The sequence below is a fragment of the Neoarius graeffei genome, chromosome 4 (genome assembly GCF_027579695.1).
Source record: "Neoarius graeffei isolate fNeoGra1 chromosome 4, fNeoGra1.pri, whole genome shotgun sequence".
Lineage (NCBI taxonomy): Eukaryota > Metazoa > Chordata > Actinopteri > Siluriformes > Ariidae > Neoarius > Neoarius graeffei.
The window spans coordinates 89,505,357-89,523,164 of NC_083572.1; the positions used below are offsets into that span (position 1 = coordinate 89,505,357).

A 17,808-nucleotide genomic window follows, 5' to 3' on the forward strand; every position below is an offset into this window, starting at 1 on the left:
TTCCACAAAAAACCGGGACAATCCCGGAAAAACTTGGACGTGTGGCAACACTAGACAACAAAAATATTAAAACCAATCTTTTCATGGATAAGGGAGCCTAACAAGGTAACCAAGAGGTAAGAAACAAATCGGATGATAAATAATTGTTTTTCGGGTATTTTATGGCTGATTTAAGACACGGATCAAAACCGACCCGTTAATATAAGAGATAGTAACAGAAAGCTAACACCAGAGGAAGGTTTTAAGGGAATCCTTATAAAAACAAAAAGTGACCTAATGCACTCATGAACTAGTTTCCAAGCATTGCGCGTGCCCTTTAAAATCATTTCCCGCGCTTTGACAGAAGGTCAAAGGTAAGCGGAAGTGACGACAGCATCCGTATTTAAAGGCGCCAACAGCGCTTGATTCAGAATCAGCAGTGCTGCCATTTTCTCCTGGTTTATTCGGTATAATTTAAGTTGCTGGTCTCCTGTACGGTGCTGAAGATGCCGGATGAAACCGCTGTTGCTGCCGCTGAGGCGTAAGTTTACAAAAATTAACCTAAAAATAATGTCCGCCTTCTGTGTGGCTGTAGCGCGCGTGCGGTTCAGTAGCGCGAGGCCAGTTCTGTTGTTGCTGTGCTACGTCGAAGCCTTAGTTGAATACTACGCACTAGCGCCCTACGTAGTATGCTCACGTGCCGCCTTGCCTTATCTCATTCCTCTGTACTGTTTAGTACGCGAGTATGCTGGGCGTTTGGCGGGAGAGAGTGGCGGCTAAGTCGCTTGCTAGTTTGAGTGAAAGTTGGTTTAGTTTCTTTTCTGTCCCAGTTTCAAGCCGTCCGTGCTGCCTTTTTCTCGCTTTTATAAACATGTTTAACTTTTATCTAAGCTTAATTAGAAAACCTAGTGTGCGCGTTCATTCATTCATTAGCTAGCTGTACTTATTTGCATTGACTTCAGTGTGTTTTATTTTAGCTAAGCTAACGGCTACCATGGTTACCTCAGACCAAGACCTCTCAAACTTTTTTTTTTTTTTTATAAACTCGCTCTGTACCGCCTTTCTCAGAGTAAAGAGGTAGGAAGAACATCCATACACCACTTCAGTGCAATTTTATTCAAGTATTTGGTCATTTGTTAGTTTGTGGTAATAAATTGTGGTTATAAAGCTGACTCAGAGCGTATCTTGATTAAGATTAAAATTCAAGGATTTGTCAAGTCACTATATATCCAGGACATGTAGGAGAATTGAAATACTGTTTCTCTCACCTTACTTGTAAAATCAGAAATATTTATATTAAGAAATGTGTAAAAAATACTCTAATCAATGTACAGAGTAGCACTGTGCAAATATATAGTACGATATAACAGAGGTGTCCAAAACTCAAATTGATTCAAACTGGTTTTTGTACTAGTTTTTAAGCGAAGGACAAGTTAAAGAACAGATTTCAGGAAATTTTTTGACGTGTATGGTAGTTTTGTGTAATCTGCTATAAGATGGGAGAAACAAATGAAGTGATTCTCAGAGAGGATTTTTTTTTTGACAATTCAGAATCCACTACTTCCATAGTGCTTTTAAATATAAGGCTGTAAGCTTTGTTAGTTGTCTCTAATATTATGTCCCAATATCTTGACCACATTTTAGGATGAAAATCTTTTTAGATATTTATATTGAAAAATTGGCTGTCTCGGAGAGGACTTTTTTTTGACACAATTACATACTAATTTGATCAAAATAGTCTGAAAACTTACTGGCATTCAACATTAAAACTTAACTATGTTTCCAATGATATGGAACCAAATATTTGATGGTATAAATGATTTAAGTGCATCCCTTTTGGAGCTACCTGTGGTCAAAAAAAGCACTTTTTCTAAATGACACGAGTAACTTTGCTAAATATGACATTGCCATACAGTCACCAAAAATAACGTTATCACAATTTTTTTTTTCATGGTAAATAGAGCTATCACAGGTCTACAATAAACAACCAAGTCAAGCCTTTTGATATTGAAGATAAGTGTTAAATGTGATTTTTAGCTTGCGTACCCTGATTGTAAAACAACCCATATATACTTTTTTCCCTTCTCTCTCTCCTTTTTGGCTGCTCTTGATTAGGTGTTGCCACAGTGGATTTTTTGTCTCCATTGCTCCTTGTCTTCTGCATCCTTCTCTACCATTTTCATGCATCTCCTCTTTGGCCTTCCTTGTTTTCATGTGCCTGGCAGTGCCATCCTCAACATGCTCTGCATCTCTTCTCAGGATGTGCCCATACCATCTGTCTCATCTCTCTTAGCTTCATTCCCAAGCTCTCCACATGTGCTCGTTCCTTATCCTGTCCAACCTGGTCACTCCTATCACAGACCTTAACATCCTTAACTTTGCGTTCTCTTCATTAAGGGTATGGTCTCCAATCCATACATCACAGCTGGTCTCACTACTGTCTTATACTGTACATCTTTCACTTTTGCTGGGACTTTCCGATCACAAATGACTCCTGAAATCCTTCTCCAACTGCTCCACCCTGCCTGCACTCTTTCTCGCCTCACTATCGCAGCCCCATTTTCCTGCACAGTTGACCCCAGGTACTTGAATTCACCAACTTTCTTTACGTCTACTCCTTGCATCGTCACTGCACCCCACTGATGTACATGTATTTTTCCTACTGCTCACGTTCATTCCAATACATACATCCAGCTCAACCTCCTTTCTGCTTTTACCACGATATCATCCGCGAGCATCATGTTCCATGGTGACTCTTGCCTCACTTAGTCTGTCAGGCTATCACTATGGCAAACGAGAGGACTCAAAGCAGATCCTTGAAGTCCCACCTTCAAACAGTAGTGCAGATGACCAATAGCAGTAGATAAGTCATGCAAATGACTTGTAGTGTGATGTGCAAACAGATGAGTTTTTTGTGTGAATGAATGTTACAGACCAGGGGTAGAGGGTAGGTAGTGGACAGAGTTCAGCATCCTGGCAGCCTGGTGGATGAAGCTGTTCAGCAGTCTTGTGGAGCAGGCCCAGAGGCTCTGGTACCTTTCCCTGAGGGCAGGAGGCTGAAGAGTGATTGTGAAGGGTGGGAGGTGTCACCAGTGATGCTGATGGGTGAGACTGGAGGGCTGAGGGATACCAATGATCTTGCTGGCCGTGTTCACTGTTGCAGAGTCTTCTGGCAGGAGGCATTGCAGCCTCTGTACCGTGCAGTGATGCAACTAGTGAGTACACTCAATGGTGCCTCTGTAGAAAGAGTACATGAGGTGGCTTGGGACTTGTGCAGTCCTCAGTTTGCTGAGGAAGTAGAGGGGAGTTTAAGCCTTTTTGGCCAGTGATGTGGTGTTGGACTAGGAGAGGTCCTCAGTGATGTGCACCCCTAGGAATTTGGTGCTGCTCACCCTCTCCACTGCAGCACTGTCGATGGTCAAAGGGGGATGCTGTGAGTGACCTCTTCTAAAGTCAACCAGTCTCTTTGGTCTTCCCTATGTTCAGGAAGAGATTGTTGTCTTTACTCCACCGGACCAGTTGGCTCAAGTTCACATTGTGTTTTTGAGGTTAGGATTAAACCCAGACCCCTGCTGGCTATGAATTGAGTATGAACTTTCTTGTAATGCTGTAATTTCCATCACTGGAAGGGGGGGAAATGCCAAAGACTTTTTTTAAAATAGCTTCTTTACAATCAGGTTTGTGTGCAGTGTAAAGTCATCTAGTGCACTAGCAGATGTTTGTTTAGTTGTGATTTCCCATTTCTGATCAGTGTTCACAGATAATGTTCTCTGGAAATATTCCTGAGCCTATTTTTTTTCCAGTACAGAAGCATGCCTGTATGTGATGCAGTGCTGTCTAAGGGCCCGAAGATCACAGGCACCCAGTATGGTTTTCCGGCCTTGACCCTAACACACATTCTTCCAGATTCTCTGAATCTTTGATATTATGCACTGTAGATATGTTCAAACTCTTTGCAATTTTACACTGTTGAACTCCTTTCTGATATTGCTCCACTACTTGTCGGTGCAGAATTAGGGGGACTGGTAATCCTCTTCCCATCTTTACTTCTGAGAGCCGCTGCCACTCCAAGATGCTCTTTTTATACCCAGTCATGTTATTGACCTATTGCCAATTGACCTAATGAGTTGCAATTTGGTCCTCCAGCTGTTCCTTTTTTGTACCTTTAACTTTTCCAGCCTCTTATTGCCCCTGTCCCAACTTTTGAGATGTTGCTGTCATGAAATTTCAAAATGTCTCACTTTCGACATTTGATATGATTATGTTCTATTGTGAATACAATATCAGTTTGAGATTTGTAAGTTATTGCATTCTGTTTTTATTTACAATTTGTACTTTGTCCTGACTTTTTTGGAATTGGGGTTGTAAAAGTGAACCTATAAATGCAGGTAAGATTATGCACTTCGGCAGTCCACATTTAAGTTGAGATTTCATCCATAATATACTGAGATCTGTAAATGTAACTCTGTATTTTGTGGAGGTTTTTTATTAACTTGCCTGTGCCCATCTACTACCCAATCTCTATCTTCTATACCAGTCTTTGGGTGAAATATGTAAACTTGACCCCCTTCTGGCAAAATTGCATTTCATAGTTGTGTATATTGTGTTCCACATCTCTTATCAAAAGACTCAACTGCTGATTTAGTATTGGCCTGACTTTCTCTGGTGCTTCTATCCCCATCAGCCAATGTCACTATGGAGACTTTGTGACTTGTCTTTGTTCCATAGACTTGTAGCAACATCTGTAAAGTTAAGTCCATGATGCACCATCCATAAGAAATCTGTAATATAACGAAACATCTGTGACAAGCTGTAAATTACTAGCATCTGTGATGCATCTGTATTAAAAGCCATATTAACTGCTCCTATATTTTACATCCTTGGTCATATTTCTATAATCTGTGACCCTATCTGTATCTTGTCGACCACTGGCTTGCCAGGGTTAAAAATCTGTTACAGCATATGGTGAGACCTTAAGTAGAATTTCAGTTAGTATCTTGGTTTTATGCTTGATAAACCCTCTCTTGGAGTGACCATATTGACCACACTTCCACCAAAATCTGTTGGTCATGTTGCAGAAAGTCTGTAGGATCATCCCTCATGAGACTTGTATCGTTCTGTATAATACCATAATACTTCCCCTGTTTGGTTACTGTTCAGTTGTCTGGGATGGTTGTGGAAAATCATGTGGTCAGTATTATTGAGGGTCACACAATCCTGCAGCATGAAATTGGATGCATTCTTAATTGGTCATGAGAATCTCACAGGAAATATCAAATTTACTGACGAAAGTGCCTAAATGGCCTTGTGCTTGCTTAAACATTGTTCTCGCTACTTGTGAGTTCCACAGATACTTTATTTCAAGATCATCTCTGCTTGCCTCTTACTAAAACTGCTTGGTATCAGTTCTTTTCGCTTAAATGGGGCTCAAATGTGGAACATGCTTCCAGGTAGTTTGAGAGAGGAAGCATCACTCCTTAAATTCAAGAGTCTCAGACTTCATGTCGTTAGTTTGGCTATGTGTTCACAGCCATATTGGTTCATACATCTTTCATGTTGTAGTACAGGCCTCCATTTAAACCAGCCTTGGCTGAATTGGACTGCATGTTAAATAGAGGTTGGGGTGGAATTGGCACTTCTGTCTAAAGTTGAAACTTTTCGGCATTGCTTTTTCCACAGAATGTCCTTAACATGATGCGTAGGCTAAATATCCAAATCTGGATAGCTTGTTAATCTTACTGATTCCTACTACCTCCTCTCCATTGTCCAGCAAAACTTGTTTTCAATTTTCATTTCAGACAGGCTGGGTAATGGGACTATATTGATCTTGTGATAAATGGCTACACTTGATTTATTAAAAAAAAACCTACGAACTTGGAAGCTGCTGATATTTAAATTATAACAAACCAAACATTTTTTGTTTAAAGCAGTGCTTGGTTTTTCAGTGTTTGTAATACATACTGTCTCATAGGAGTGTCAGGTACTGAATGTTTTTGGCATCTTGCTGTCACCAGTAATTCAAGTTGTAAACTACCTCCCACATGGCTGTGTACACTTCTGTACATATCTGTACGTTGTTTTGATTGGAAATCACAGACCAGTCTGCAAATTAATTGTTCTCTCTTTCCCCAGTGTTGAAGAGAAGCCTTGCTCATCCAGTGCTGCAGAGAGGTGAGATTACTAATCTTGCCTATATTGAAGTCAGTGACTACTTGGTTATGCATGCAAGTTGAACATTGTGTGGCTTGCAGCTCTGTAGATGTGGCTGAAGAGGCAAAGAAGCTGATTGGCACTGGAAACAGGCACCTGGTCATGGGAGATGTTGTGTCTGCAGTCAGTGTGTTTCAGGAGGCCTGTGCCATGCTGTGAGTATGACCGAGTAGTACATGAGAGAATGTTAAGTATAGCATGGGTGTATTTCAATCTAATGTCCCGTGCTGAGTTTTCCAAAAGCATCATGGCACAAAGATCATCGTTAAATGGTAGTGCGAGCAGCACAATGAACACTCTTAGTTAAGAGGCTCTGGGGGGACCCACTACTGTTCAGTTTTTGACTTTTTCTATCATGGGGTAGAATTCAAGATTTGGAAAAGAAATCCAGTCTAAAGTTTTTCAGGAAGTAGTTGCGCATTTTAAAATGCATGAATTTGTAATTTAACTTAACACGGCACTGCTAAGTGAGACTGCAGTGTTGAGGTTTTTATCCATCTTTCCAACACTGTTACTAGAAATGGTGTATGCATTTGATGCATGTATACTGTTCAATCTCTGAAGGAACAATTTGCAGGGTTTTTTAATATATAGTGCTGGAGTTGTTACTGATGCAATAGTAATGTCTTGAAATATTGCTTGACTGCTTGGAGTTGGGTAGAAGCACTACTGGAACACTTATTACAATCAATTATTTCATCACACCGTTGCCACAGAGCTGCGAAATTCGGCGACACTGCTGATGAATGTGGAGAGGCATTCTTCTTGTGTGGGAAGTCCTTGCTGGAGCTTGCCAGGTAATGCACCGAACAGTTTCTTGTGCTTGGATCTTGGAACATGTTTTTAAGCCAAGTCATTTATTACTTGGTGGGTGTACTCACAGGATGGAGAACACGGTCTTGGGTAATGCTTTGGAGGGAGTCCCAGAGGAATCCTCAGAGGAGGGCGAGAAGAAGAATGACTCAAAGATCGAGAGTGCAGATAACTTGGATGGTGGGTATTTTGGTGGAAACAACTGACCTGTGTTTGCTCTGTAGCGGTATATCTATTGTCTGAAGGAATATAGCTTAATTTGTGGCTTATAAAAGTAATTTGGAGCCGGGGTGTTTAAGTGTGTAGCAATCTGAAGTATGATGGGTAACACCTCTTTCATACATGCTACAACTGAAGGTGACCTTGCAATGTAGAGCAGTTTGAGTTGAATGGTGAGCAGCTCTAATACTTCCTGTTTCTGAATGAAAGGGCTGCCTCACCAACCACTTTATAGCACACTTGCAAGTTCTTGGTAAAGTCTAATATGTTGATTGCTCTATAGTTGAATAGATTCATTACAGGCATAGACAAGTCACTACTTTTATCAATATGAAGTGCACTTTAAGTGGTCTCAATACTGTGCCAGGGATTTGAACACTTCAGGAGTGAGTGGACAAGTGGTGTTTCTTGTCTGTCTTTATAATAGATTTAGAAACCCTGTCAAATGAAACACACAATGGTTGTGGTAAGGTGGGGGGGAATTGATTTGATGTTGGTTTAATTGAAGGGGAGGGTGGGATAAAGGCCTGGGGCAGGGTTGGTGTTGGTTGTTTCCCCATGGTTGTGGAATATGCTCAAGAGAAACCTGAAGGGGCTGAGACTTTAATGGTTATATGCAATATTTGGGGAGTTCTGTTGGGAAGATATTGTTGGGGCTCAATCACTGCTATTCTTGGTCAATAGATGTGTTTTGCTTGACATTTTTTGCGTTAAGTCTATTGCCAGTTTAAATGTTTCCACCACAATACAGAGAAAACTAGAGATGAGCTCCGAGAACAGGTTTATGAAGCCATGTCTGGGAAGAGTGATTCTCAGGAAGGGGAACCAAAAGTGAATAAAGAGGAACAAGTCAAGGAGGGTACCATAGAAGCTAAGGAGGCCCCGGTTGAAGCTGGCGCGGAGGCCCCGGTTGAAGCTGGCGCGGAGGCCCCGGTTGAAGCTGGCGCGGAGGCCCCGGTTGAAGCTGGCGCGGAGGCCCCGGTTGAAGCTGGCGCGGAGGCCCCGGTTGAAGCTGGCGCGGAGGCCCCGGTTGAAGCTGGCGCGGAGGCCCCGGTTGAAGCTGGCGCGGAGGCCCCGGTTGAAGCTGGCGCGGAGGCCCCGGTTGAAGCTGGCGCGGAGGCCCCGGTTGAAGCTGGCGCGGAGGCCCCGGTTGAAGCTGGCGCGGAGGCCCCGGTTGAAGCTGGCGCGGAGGCCCCGGTTGAAGCTGGCGCGGAGGCCCCGGTTGAAGCTGGCGCGGAGGCCCCGGTTGAAGCTGGCGCGGAGGCCCCGGTTGAAGCTGGCGCGGAGGCCCCGGTTGAAGCTGGCGCGGAGGCCCCAGAAAGCCCCCTTAAAAGTAAAGGGCAGACTGCTGAAGATGTTAAGGAGTTGGACAAAGAAGCTGCCTCAAAACCAGATGATGCTGTGGTTACAAAGGAGGCTGCTGAGCAAGACCTTCCCACAGAACAGGGTGGAACTGAAGAACAGGCAAAGCCTGTGGAGAAAGATATTGGAGGTAGAGGTGTTACAGAGCACATGGGTGAGGAAAATGGTTGTGGTGGTCTTTCCTTCACTTGGTGAACATTTTCTTGGTAAAAACAGGCTCTTGGATCTACAACAAATGTAATGGTGGCTTTTGCAGATGATGCAAAATTGAGACATCTGCTAGTTTCAACTGACTTTCAATGCCTACCTGTCTAGGTCAGGAGGAAGAGGAGGAGGATGATGACGATGATGAAGAGGATACCAGTGCTGAGGATAAGGTTTGTATTTAATCCAGCAGGTGTTCTGAGTGTTAATTCTTGCATTTTCCTTAATTTTTTCATCCTTTGCAGGAGGGTGAGGATGAAGAAGTTGGAAATCTCCAGCTGGCATGGGAAATGTTGGAAGTGGCTAAAGTAATTTACCAAAGGTATGAAGGCTTGTGGGGAGGAGGGGACACACTGCAAACTTGTAATTGCCCTTGCTCTGGGGGAAAAATAAAATGAATGTCTTGCTTGCAGAAAGGAAAGTGAAGAGGACCAGCTAATGGCAGCACAGATCTTCTTGAAACTTGGTGAAGTTGGTGCAGAATCAGGTAAGTTTAGCCAAAAACTCTTAAAGGAAGGTAAAGGACCAAAACTGGCTGTGAAATTTAGCTTGGCATCAGATCTTGGCTCATGGGAAAACTTCTCACCTATGGCCAAAGGCAATACAAATGAACAAACTGGAAAAAGGCTTGGCCTATGGTCAAATTGGGAGATTATTTTAAGCAATGGACCCTTGTTTCAGTATTCTGAAAGATGAATCTTCCACCTGAAATACCCCACCACCAAAATAAATCTGCATTTGATTTGGATATAGTAACTTGTATTTGTAGATCAGAAAGCCAGAGACTTGCAGATTGAAGCAGGAGATTCATCCCTGAACCTAGCTTGGTCTTTCGTAGGCAACTACAGCCAAGCTCTGGATGACTTCCAGGAGTGCTTAGGGATACAGCTGGAGCATCTTCCTCCTCACAGTCGTCTGTTGGCAGAGACCTATTACCAGCTGGGCACAACTTTTAGCTACACAGGCCAGTACAGCCAGGCCAGCCAGCACTTCAAAAGTTCCATCAGAGTAATTGAGAGCCGCCTGGGTATGTTCATGTGTGATTTCTGTTATTAGTAGGCCTAGATTTAACACTGGTGATTGATTAAATCCATTTCTGATTCCTCTTACTAGCTATGCTGCAGGAAATAATTGACAAAGCAGAAGGTACTGAAGGAGCTGCAGAGGAAAAGCATGAACTAGAGGAGCTGAAACAGCTGCTGCCAGAAATTACTGAGAAGGTGGAAGATGCAAGGGAAAGCCAGCGGACAGCTTCTGCAGCATCAGAAGCGATTCACCAGACCCTGGTGAGTTGAAGAAACTGTTTGGATTAGATAGAACTTTATTGATCCCTTTGGGTGGGTTCCCTCAGGGAAATTAAAATTCCAATAGCATCATTACAGGATAAACAGAATAGAAAGAGAAACTTCTAGATAAATTAAATTGGGTATATATACAAATTAGGGGTGGGCAAAAAATATCGATACAGTGATATATCGTGATACTTTGTCTTCCGATTCAATATCAATACTCAATTTGAATATTGATATTTTTTCAAATAATAAATCATGTTTCAGACGGGTTGTAAATCCAGTACAACTTCCACACCTCCGCTCTGCAAGGTGTTGCTGTGCTGCTACCTCACTGCAAGGCACTATTTGTCTTTTTTTTTTCCTGGTGGTTGCAGTGAGGGGGGGAAACAAGCAAGCATGGCTGTTAACGTAAACCTAGAGATGCTGCCGAACTTTAAGGCAGATGTTTGGAGGCACTTTGGATTCCAAAGGAAAGGAGAAAAAAACAGTGAGCTGGACAGAGTATGCACTTTGCAAAACCTGTTTTGCTCCAATTAGATATTCAGGTAACACAACAAACTTGCGAACTTGCTTAGCACGACACCACCCCGACATATTAGCTCAGCCGGAGCCACCGAAACCCGACCCGAAGCAAACTACACTGGACGGCGCCAAAGTCCTCCTGTCTACTTCAGTGATGTGTGACTTACTGTAACTGTGAAATTAATTTTGTCATTTAAGGCCAAAGGCAAGAAGCTGCACTTTTATTTTGCATTTTCAATTTTAGTGTGACACTGCATTTTATTTTGAGTATTTACTCAAAGTTCAGAAGAAACATGATTCACTGAGGTTTCAGTTCAGTTTCAGTGTGTGGACACTGACCCACACTGCACTTTGTTTCATAATTGTGCTCAGGGAGACTAAGATGCACACTGCACTTTTCAATGTGTTCCAGACAGTGTGTTCCTGCAAATGTTGTAACTTGCGCTTGTATAGTTACAATAAAATGGCATGGATAATTTGAATTGCATTGTCTTGACTCAGTTTGTCCCATGAATTATCACTATCATCTGATGTACATACAACTCAGATTAAGATGCATAATGCAGTTTACATTTTTCAGTGAACTATGTAGAATATCGCAATATCATATCATGATGCGTATCGTATCGTGAGGTCCTTGGCAATACCCACCCCTAATACAAATGTAAAGAATAAGGGAAGGGGGGAGTCCCTGAGTCTCCAGTCTGACTAAAGCACTGGGCTTTCTTCTTTCAGGGTGGAGCATCAACATCCTCAGGATTTGGAAGTGAAAATGGTGGTGCGTCTTCATCTACAGCCACCCTGGTATGTCAACTTGCTTTTAATGCACTTATAGTTGTGTATAGGGGCTTTTAATCCTTAATCTATCAATCATGTTTCAGGTCACCGTTAAGCCTGCTGATAGTGTATCCTCTTCAAAATCCGCATCAGATATTTCTCACCTAGTCCGTAAAAAGGTGAGTGTTGCTCCAGTGAGCGCTTTCACTGCCTGCCTCTCCAACAGGCCTAGAAGTGTTGCCTGTTAAAGCCCCCTTCCTGTCATGAAGAGGCATGCATGTCTGCGTAACTTCTCTAGTCACAATCATGGTTAATGGATGACTTGAGTAGTGAGATTGCAGCTGTGGATTTGTGCAGTTGGCTAGTAGATTAGATGAGGAGCTGAGTTGAGGAAGTAAGAGGGGGAGGAAATAAAGTTTTCTATCCTGCTTTGTATTCCTGCACAGAGGAGACCAGAAGACGAGAGCCCAAAAAAGGACAGTGATGCTAAAAAGGTCAAAGAGGAGACCACAGTTAATGGCAGCGCTGACTCTGCCAGCAGCAGCAATGGAGTCCAGGAGAAAAAGGAGCAGGAGGCGAGTTGATAGGCTTAACGTTTCTGCTTGTAGGGTCAGCAGAGGTGCTTCAGGCCAGGGCTGAATTTGTGGATTGCACTTGCCTTCCCCAATACCGAGCACTTGCAGGATTTGAATTTCTTTTGGCTTCTGGTTTGGGGCTTGCTATGTCAGCTAGGCACTGAATCTAAACTCCTGCCATGATCAGTCATTTTGCTTTTAATACAATCTGGTTGGGTTTTTTTGATGGGGGGGGGGGGGGTTTGCATTCGGTCTTTAACAACATCTTCCTTTGTTTTTAGGCTGAAAGTTCCTCTACCTCAGCAGAAGCCACGCTGTGATGCTTTCTAAACTGCCCACTGATCTTCCAACCAGCACAGCATGCCTGCCTCAAGTTTCATGAACAGCATTTTGTTTTGTAAATAGGACATCTACCTTTTCTGTCTGTCAATTTTGTATTGTAAAATTTCAATAAATATTTGCATACATCAATTCAAGTTTCACTTATTTGAGCACAATTTGCTGTTTGCAGTTAAGTGTGGGTGCAAAAACTTGTGATTTGGGACTAGTGTGTGGGAGTTGGAAGCTGATCTGAGTCTGTCAGGGGAACTTTTAAATGGAAGTGCTCTATGGTACAGCTCAAGCACTTCTGCAGTTTGCCTGTGAGGCTTAAAGTGCATATCACAGGTAAATTCAGGAGAAAGATCAATGGAATTCTCCTATTTCATATGAAACTTTAGTCAAACATCTGTCACATTTTGTGCTTTTTTATATATATATATAAATATATATATATAATAACTTTGCACAATACCAGAGAAATTCAGTTGAAATCAAGCCATTTGAGGAGTTTGTCTGCCTCTGGAAAAACTTGGCATTTGGGTTTCCCAGAAGAGATTTGATTTTCGTGGTGTCACATGTGGGACGCCTCCTTCTGAATCCTACATCAGTGCTGGTTTGAGAATGACCTGGTGGTTTTCTGGAAGTTTCTTCGTTATGTAATTATTAAAATGGTTAACAGATGTATTGTAGGAGGGTGTAGCAACACCAATCTTGATGGGATTAGTACTCATCGTTTCCCACATTGCACTCCGGTAACAATTCCATATTTCAATGCAAAATCACTAGCTGCTAAACTTTTGGTCGACACAGGCTGTGCACTGAAACTGCAAGCTCTTGCAACCTGCTGGTGCTTCCACAGGTAACATAAATCTGGCTCCAGACTCCTTTTGGGGGTTTTCCAGATTTTTTTTTTTTTTTCTTCCTGCTGTAGACAGATGGTCTTGTGCAAAATTGCCCTTCTGGATGTGTAAAGGGACATTCTTACACAAATTTAGTCCAGGATATGCACTTAAAAGGAAGCTCTGGGCTTCCTTTAAGGCTATTGATGTCAAAGTTGGTGTCTCAGTTTCTGGGTTGCTTGATCACATTTCCTGGTAAATGTCTCCTGTACAGTTCAAATTTAAACACTAGGGCAGTTTGACTTTCATTTAATAGTTGCTGGGGTCATCTCATCTCTAGCCACTTTAACCTGTTCTACAGGGTTGCAGGCAAGCTGGAGCCTATCCCAGCTGACTATGGGCAAAAGGCGGGGTACACCCTGGACAAGTCGCCAGGTCATCGCAGGGCTGACACGCATTCACACCTACGGTCAATTTAGAGTCACCAGTTAAGCTAACCTGCATGTCTTTTGGACTGTGGGGGAAACCGGAGCACCCGGAGGAAATACACGGGGAGAACATGCAAACTCTGCACAGAAAGGCCCTCGCCGGCCACGGGGCTCGAACCCGGACCTTCTTGCTGTGAGGCGACAGCGCTAACCACTACGCCACCGTGCCGTCCCGGCGTGTGGTTTTTTTTTTTTTTTTTTTTTTTTTTAAATAAGCTCAAGAAACCTGTAAGTAGGAAAGAATTGACACTGGGGGCCCAGCTGAGGTTGACCTGGTAAGTATTGTCAGTGAAAGGTAGCTGTAAAACTTTTTGTACCGTGTGTTTTAACGATGCCCAGATCTCCATAAGCGCATGGTATGTATATGAAAGATTTAATTTTAAGATAGTTGACTACAGCCATGGACTTGACTTTTAAATCCCTGGTTTACGCACTTCCTGCTTCCTGAGTTGTTCGTGCCGAGTCCTTTTTCCCGCAAGTGCCGGCATTAATTACTAATCCTTTTTTAACTTTTTTTTCTACAAATAAATTTCCAGTATCCTCTTCATTTTTATTGTACTGTCGCTTTCATTTTTGTACTTTTTGCTTTCCTTTTTCCGTTTTTTTCCCGGTTTTTTCTCTTTTTTTCGGAAGAACGCAGAGACCGGAAGCTTTCTTTTTCTCTCCTCCTGTGTAAAGACCACAAGCGGAGGCCATCCACATCTGATCTGCTTTAATATCAACAGATCTTCATTTAAGGTACGTGAATCTTTTCATCGTGGCGCACCTTCAGCCTGTTCAGTGTGCTGAGTGCAAGATGTTTAGTCATTCTTCCTCCGTCACTAGCGATAGCTCTATTAGCTTTACTTGTGATAAGTGCAGATTAGTTAGCTCTCTGACGGAGAAGATTACAGTGCTAGAAGCGCATGTCCAGGCTTTAGAGCAGGTTAGTGAGCGTGAGAACAGTGTAGTTTCTGTTAGGGAAAGTCTGGACGCCCTAGGTGGAGTTAGCAATCCCCCAACTCCGGCATTAGAGCCCTTACAGCGGGGCGAATGGGTGACGGCTCGGCGGCATAAGCGTAGAGCCAAAGCTACCGCTGAGGCTCGCCCACGGGAGCGCCACTCCTCTCCGCGTCACGTGTCGAACAGGTTTGCTCTCCTTAGTGATGCACCCACTGAGAAACCTGAAAGAGCTCTGGTTACAGGGGACTCTATCATACGGCACGTGAAATTAGCTCAGCCTTTAGGGGCACCAGCAGCTTTAGTCAGGTGTATACCGGGAGCCAGGGCGCCAGACATAGCAGGTAATCTTAGGGTCCTAGGCAAGCACAGGTTCTCAAAGATAGTTATCCATGCAGGAGCTAATGATGTACGCCTTCGTCAGTCTGAGGTTATTAAGAGTAACTTTGCTATGTAACACCCATCCCAATGCGGCGTGGCGATGTAGCTTACAGCAGGTTATGGTCGCTGAACTGCTGGCTGTCCAGGTGGTGCTTTGAAAACAGTGTAGGCTTTATAGATAATTGGGCTAATTTTGAGGGCACTGCTGGCCTGTTAGGGTGGGACGGTATCCATCCCACTCGGGAAGGTGCTGCTCTCATTTCCTGCAGCATAGGTCATAGTCTCAGAACAGGCCTAGTTAATTTCTGACAATCCAGAGCCAAGGCCAGGGAGCAGACGAACAGGCTAAACTGACTGTCTGCTAGCTGCACAGAGTCGTCACTCAGGGCCCACTACATCGAGACTGTGTCTGTTCCCCGAGCTCAACAAAAAGGTAGAAATTTTCAGAGAGTTTGTTCCAGTAACCTAATCAATATAAAATTAGATCATACCGACTGTACAGCTGCTGCCAGCACCTTTGATCTAAAGGTGGGGCTATTAAATATTAGATCTCTTACCAGGGCCGTCGACAGGGGGGGACAACCGGGTATTTTGTCCCGGGCCCAGGCATGAGGGGGGGCCCAGAACTGGTCCCTCATGAAGATGCCATTAATCATTCTGTTTCATTTCAAAATGTGTTGATTTGGGGGAGAAAAATGTGCTATATTTGCATTCAATGAATGATTTCTGGTTCTTTTGCCTTTATTGTCTTCGAAAATAGATTCAAGAACCCACCTACAGTACCACCCCTAATGCAAAAATGGTTTGGTCTTTGATTAAGGCGGCAAATAACACGGCACTATTCCATCATAACACTTCGACAATAAGCGTGCGAGCCCATTTGCCAACATGCACAAGTCAGGAGCAAAGAAAAGAAAAGAGAAAAAGAGATGAAGAAGCCAAGAGCCTCAGGGGCTCACTGCATCGATATTTTAGAAAAGATTTAGATGATGCAGCAGGTGGTGAAGGCAGTGGGGCAGCTGAGCCAGGTAAGACACAGATAACTTTTTTCCAGCCCCGTAATGTAACCCCAGCACGTGCGACACGCCATTCATAATTATAAAGTAGAGGATAGCAGGGTACACTGAGTGAACACTGAAATGCACAGGGCATTGAATTATTTCATAAACATATCGGTTTAATAACACTGTGTTGCATATATCTCAATGAAGCAAAGAATAGCACATTGGCCCGCAATCATATCCAAATGTTTTAGGCACGCTTGCTGAGCTGCGCTGAGCTGGACTCCGGTTAGCTGAAAGCCCGTGGAACGCTGCCTCTTGTTAATTAAACCTTATTTTGTTGGAAATCATCCCGTGTAGATACGACGGCATGTGAAATTGCCAGCTAGATAGAGTTTAATGTAACGAATGGGCTATAAATGGGGTGTTTTGAGGTTAGTCTGTTGCAAAACATTAAACTTTCGCTTACACTGGATACTCTTCAAACAATTCCCTTGCTCAAGTGAAAAATGATAGGCCTGTATGAAAAGCGCAATTAATGAAAGTAGCCTAATAAGCCCTAAATGAATAAAACAACCTCTGTTTTATTGTTGTTGCTTACACGTTAAGATTTTGAAATCTTCTCGGTCCAGTTCTATATCCAGGGAACGTTGTAATCCTTTTGGTTTATCCGTAATAAACGTGTCAGCCCCCAGGTCAGATAGGCTAATGTTACGTGGTTGGGAGGGTGTCAATTTTTTTTGTAACATTCTAAATCGAGTACGGAAAAGACGTTTATGAAAAACAAGACAAAAAAAATACACTGAAAAACTCACTGTACACATCACTAGTGGCACACACGGACTGGCCATCGGGAGTAGCGGGAGTTTTCCCGGTGGGCCAGTGGTTCAGTGTGGGCCGGCGGAGAAAAAAAAAAAAACAGTTGCGCGCTAGCCTTTAATATGATAAGCAATGTTAACAGTTTCTTTAAGAAACTGTTAACATTGCTTATTACAGTTGCGCGCTGGCCTTTAATATGATAAGCAATGTTAAGAAACTGTTAACATTGCTTATCATATTAAAGGCCAGCGCGCAACTTTTTTTTTTTTTCTCCGCCGGCCCACGCTGAACCACCGGCCCACCACTCCCGCTACTCCCAATGGCCAGTCCGTGTGTGACTAGTGGTGATGCTTCTATGTTCAGATTTTGGGAAAGCCATAACTCCGTTCTCATTGAGGCCCAGTTCCATCCCGTAAACAATCATATTGGTTTATCAACTACCTGCGCTCAAACATGTCACAGGAGAGGCTCAATGGGCTGGCTATGCTCTCTATAGAGCGCGAACTTGCAAAGAAGCTGGACTTCAATTACCTTATTGACGACTTTGCCACAGCAAAAGTCCGGGCGCATTGCATTTCGCACCTGAATAGTTGCAGACTAAGGAAATGTTCAAACTGTAAAATATGTTGAAATAAAATGGTTGACTGTTATAATGGGCTTGGAATACCTGTTATTTAAGGGTTGGAGTGAACGGAGACTGTGAAAAGAGGGGTTGGGTGTGGGTGGTTGCTGTGTGGCGATGTGCGTGCGTATGTGTGTGTGTGTGTGGGGGGGCCCACTCAGATTATTTTGTCCCGGGCCCAGCCAAAGCTGTCAACGGCCCTGTCTCTTACATCTAAAGCGCTAATGGTTAATGAACTCATTACTGATCAGGAGTTTAATGTACTGTGTTTAACAGAAACATGGATTAAGCCAAATGAATATATAGCATTAAATGAAGCGAGTCCTCCTGGATACAGTTATATACACCAGCCTCGTCTAACTGGCAGAGGAGGAGGCGTTGCGGTTATTTATAATGATTATCTAGGTGTAACACACAAACCTGGTTATAAATTTAATACATTTGA

At 43.2% G+C, this 17,808-nt stretch overlaps 1 protein-coding gene across 3 annotated transcripts; it reads left to right on the forward strand.

Annotated features, from left to right (window-relative positions):
* Positions 1–368: 368 nt before the first annotated feature.
* On the forward strand, positions 369–12,424 carry nasp (nuclear autoantigenic sperm protein (histone-binding)). Of its 3 annotated transcripts, XM_060919975.1 has the most exons (15): positions 369–520; positions 6,112–6,150; positions 6,231–6,344; positions 6,906–6,986; positions 7,073–7,182; positions 7,973–8,713; positions 8,899–8,960; positions 9,036–9,109; positions 9,201–9,274; positions 9,626–9,814; positions 9,901–10,073; positions 11,337–11,405; positions 11,483–11,557; positions 11,825–11,953; positions 12,235–12,424. In XM_060919975.1, the coding sequence occupies exons 1-15, from the start codon at positions 486–488 to the stop codon at positions 12,271–12,273; spliced, it is 2,004 nt and encodes a 667-aa protein (XP_060775958.1). In that variant the 5' UTR covers positions 369–485; the 3' UTR covers positions 12,274–12,424. The 3 variants fall into 3 exon arrangements, with proteins under 3 accessions (XP_060775958.1, XP_060775957.1, XP_060775956.1); XM_060919973.1 differs by lacking the exon at positions 7,973–8,713 and having other exon boundaries at positions 371–520; positions 9,033–9,109; XM_060919974.1 differs by lacking the exons at positions 7,973–8,713; positions 11,825–11,953 and having other exon boundaries at positions 370–520; positions 9,033–9,109.
* The last annotated feature ends 5,384 nt before the right edge of the window (positions 12,425–17,808 follow it).

Coding starts and splice junctions, on each gene's coding strand:
- nasp (XM_060919975.1), top strand. CDS start 486: ATGCCGGATGAAACCGCTGTTGCTGCCGCTGAGGC. Junction 6,345..6,905: donor CAGGAGGCCTGTGCCATGCT/GTGAGTATGACC, acceptor CCGTTGCCACAG/AGCTGCGAAATTCGGCGACA. Junction 11,954..12,234: donor AGGAGAAAAAGGAGCAGGAG/GCGAGTTGATAG, acceptor CTTTGTTTTTAG/GCTGAAAGTTCCTCTACCTC.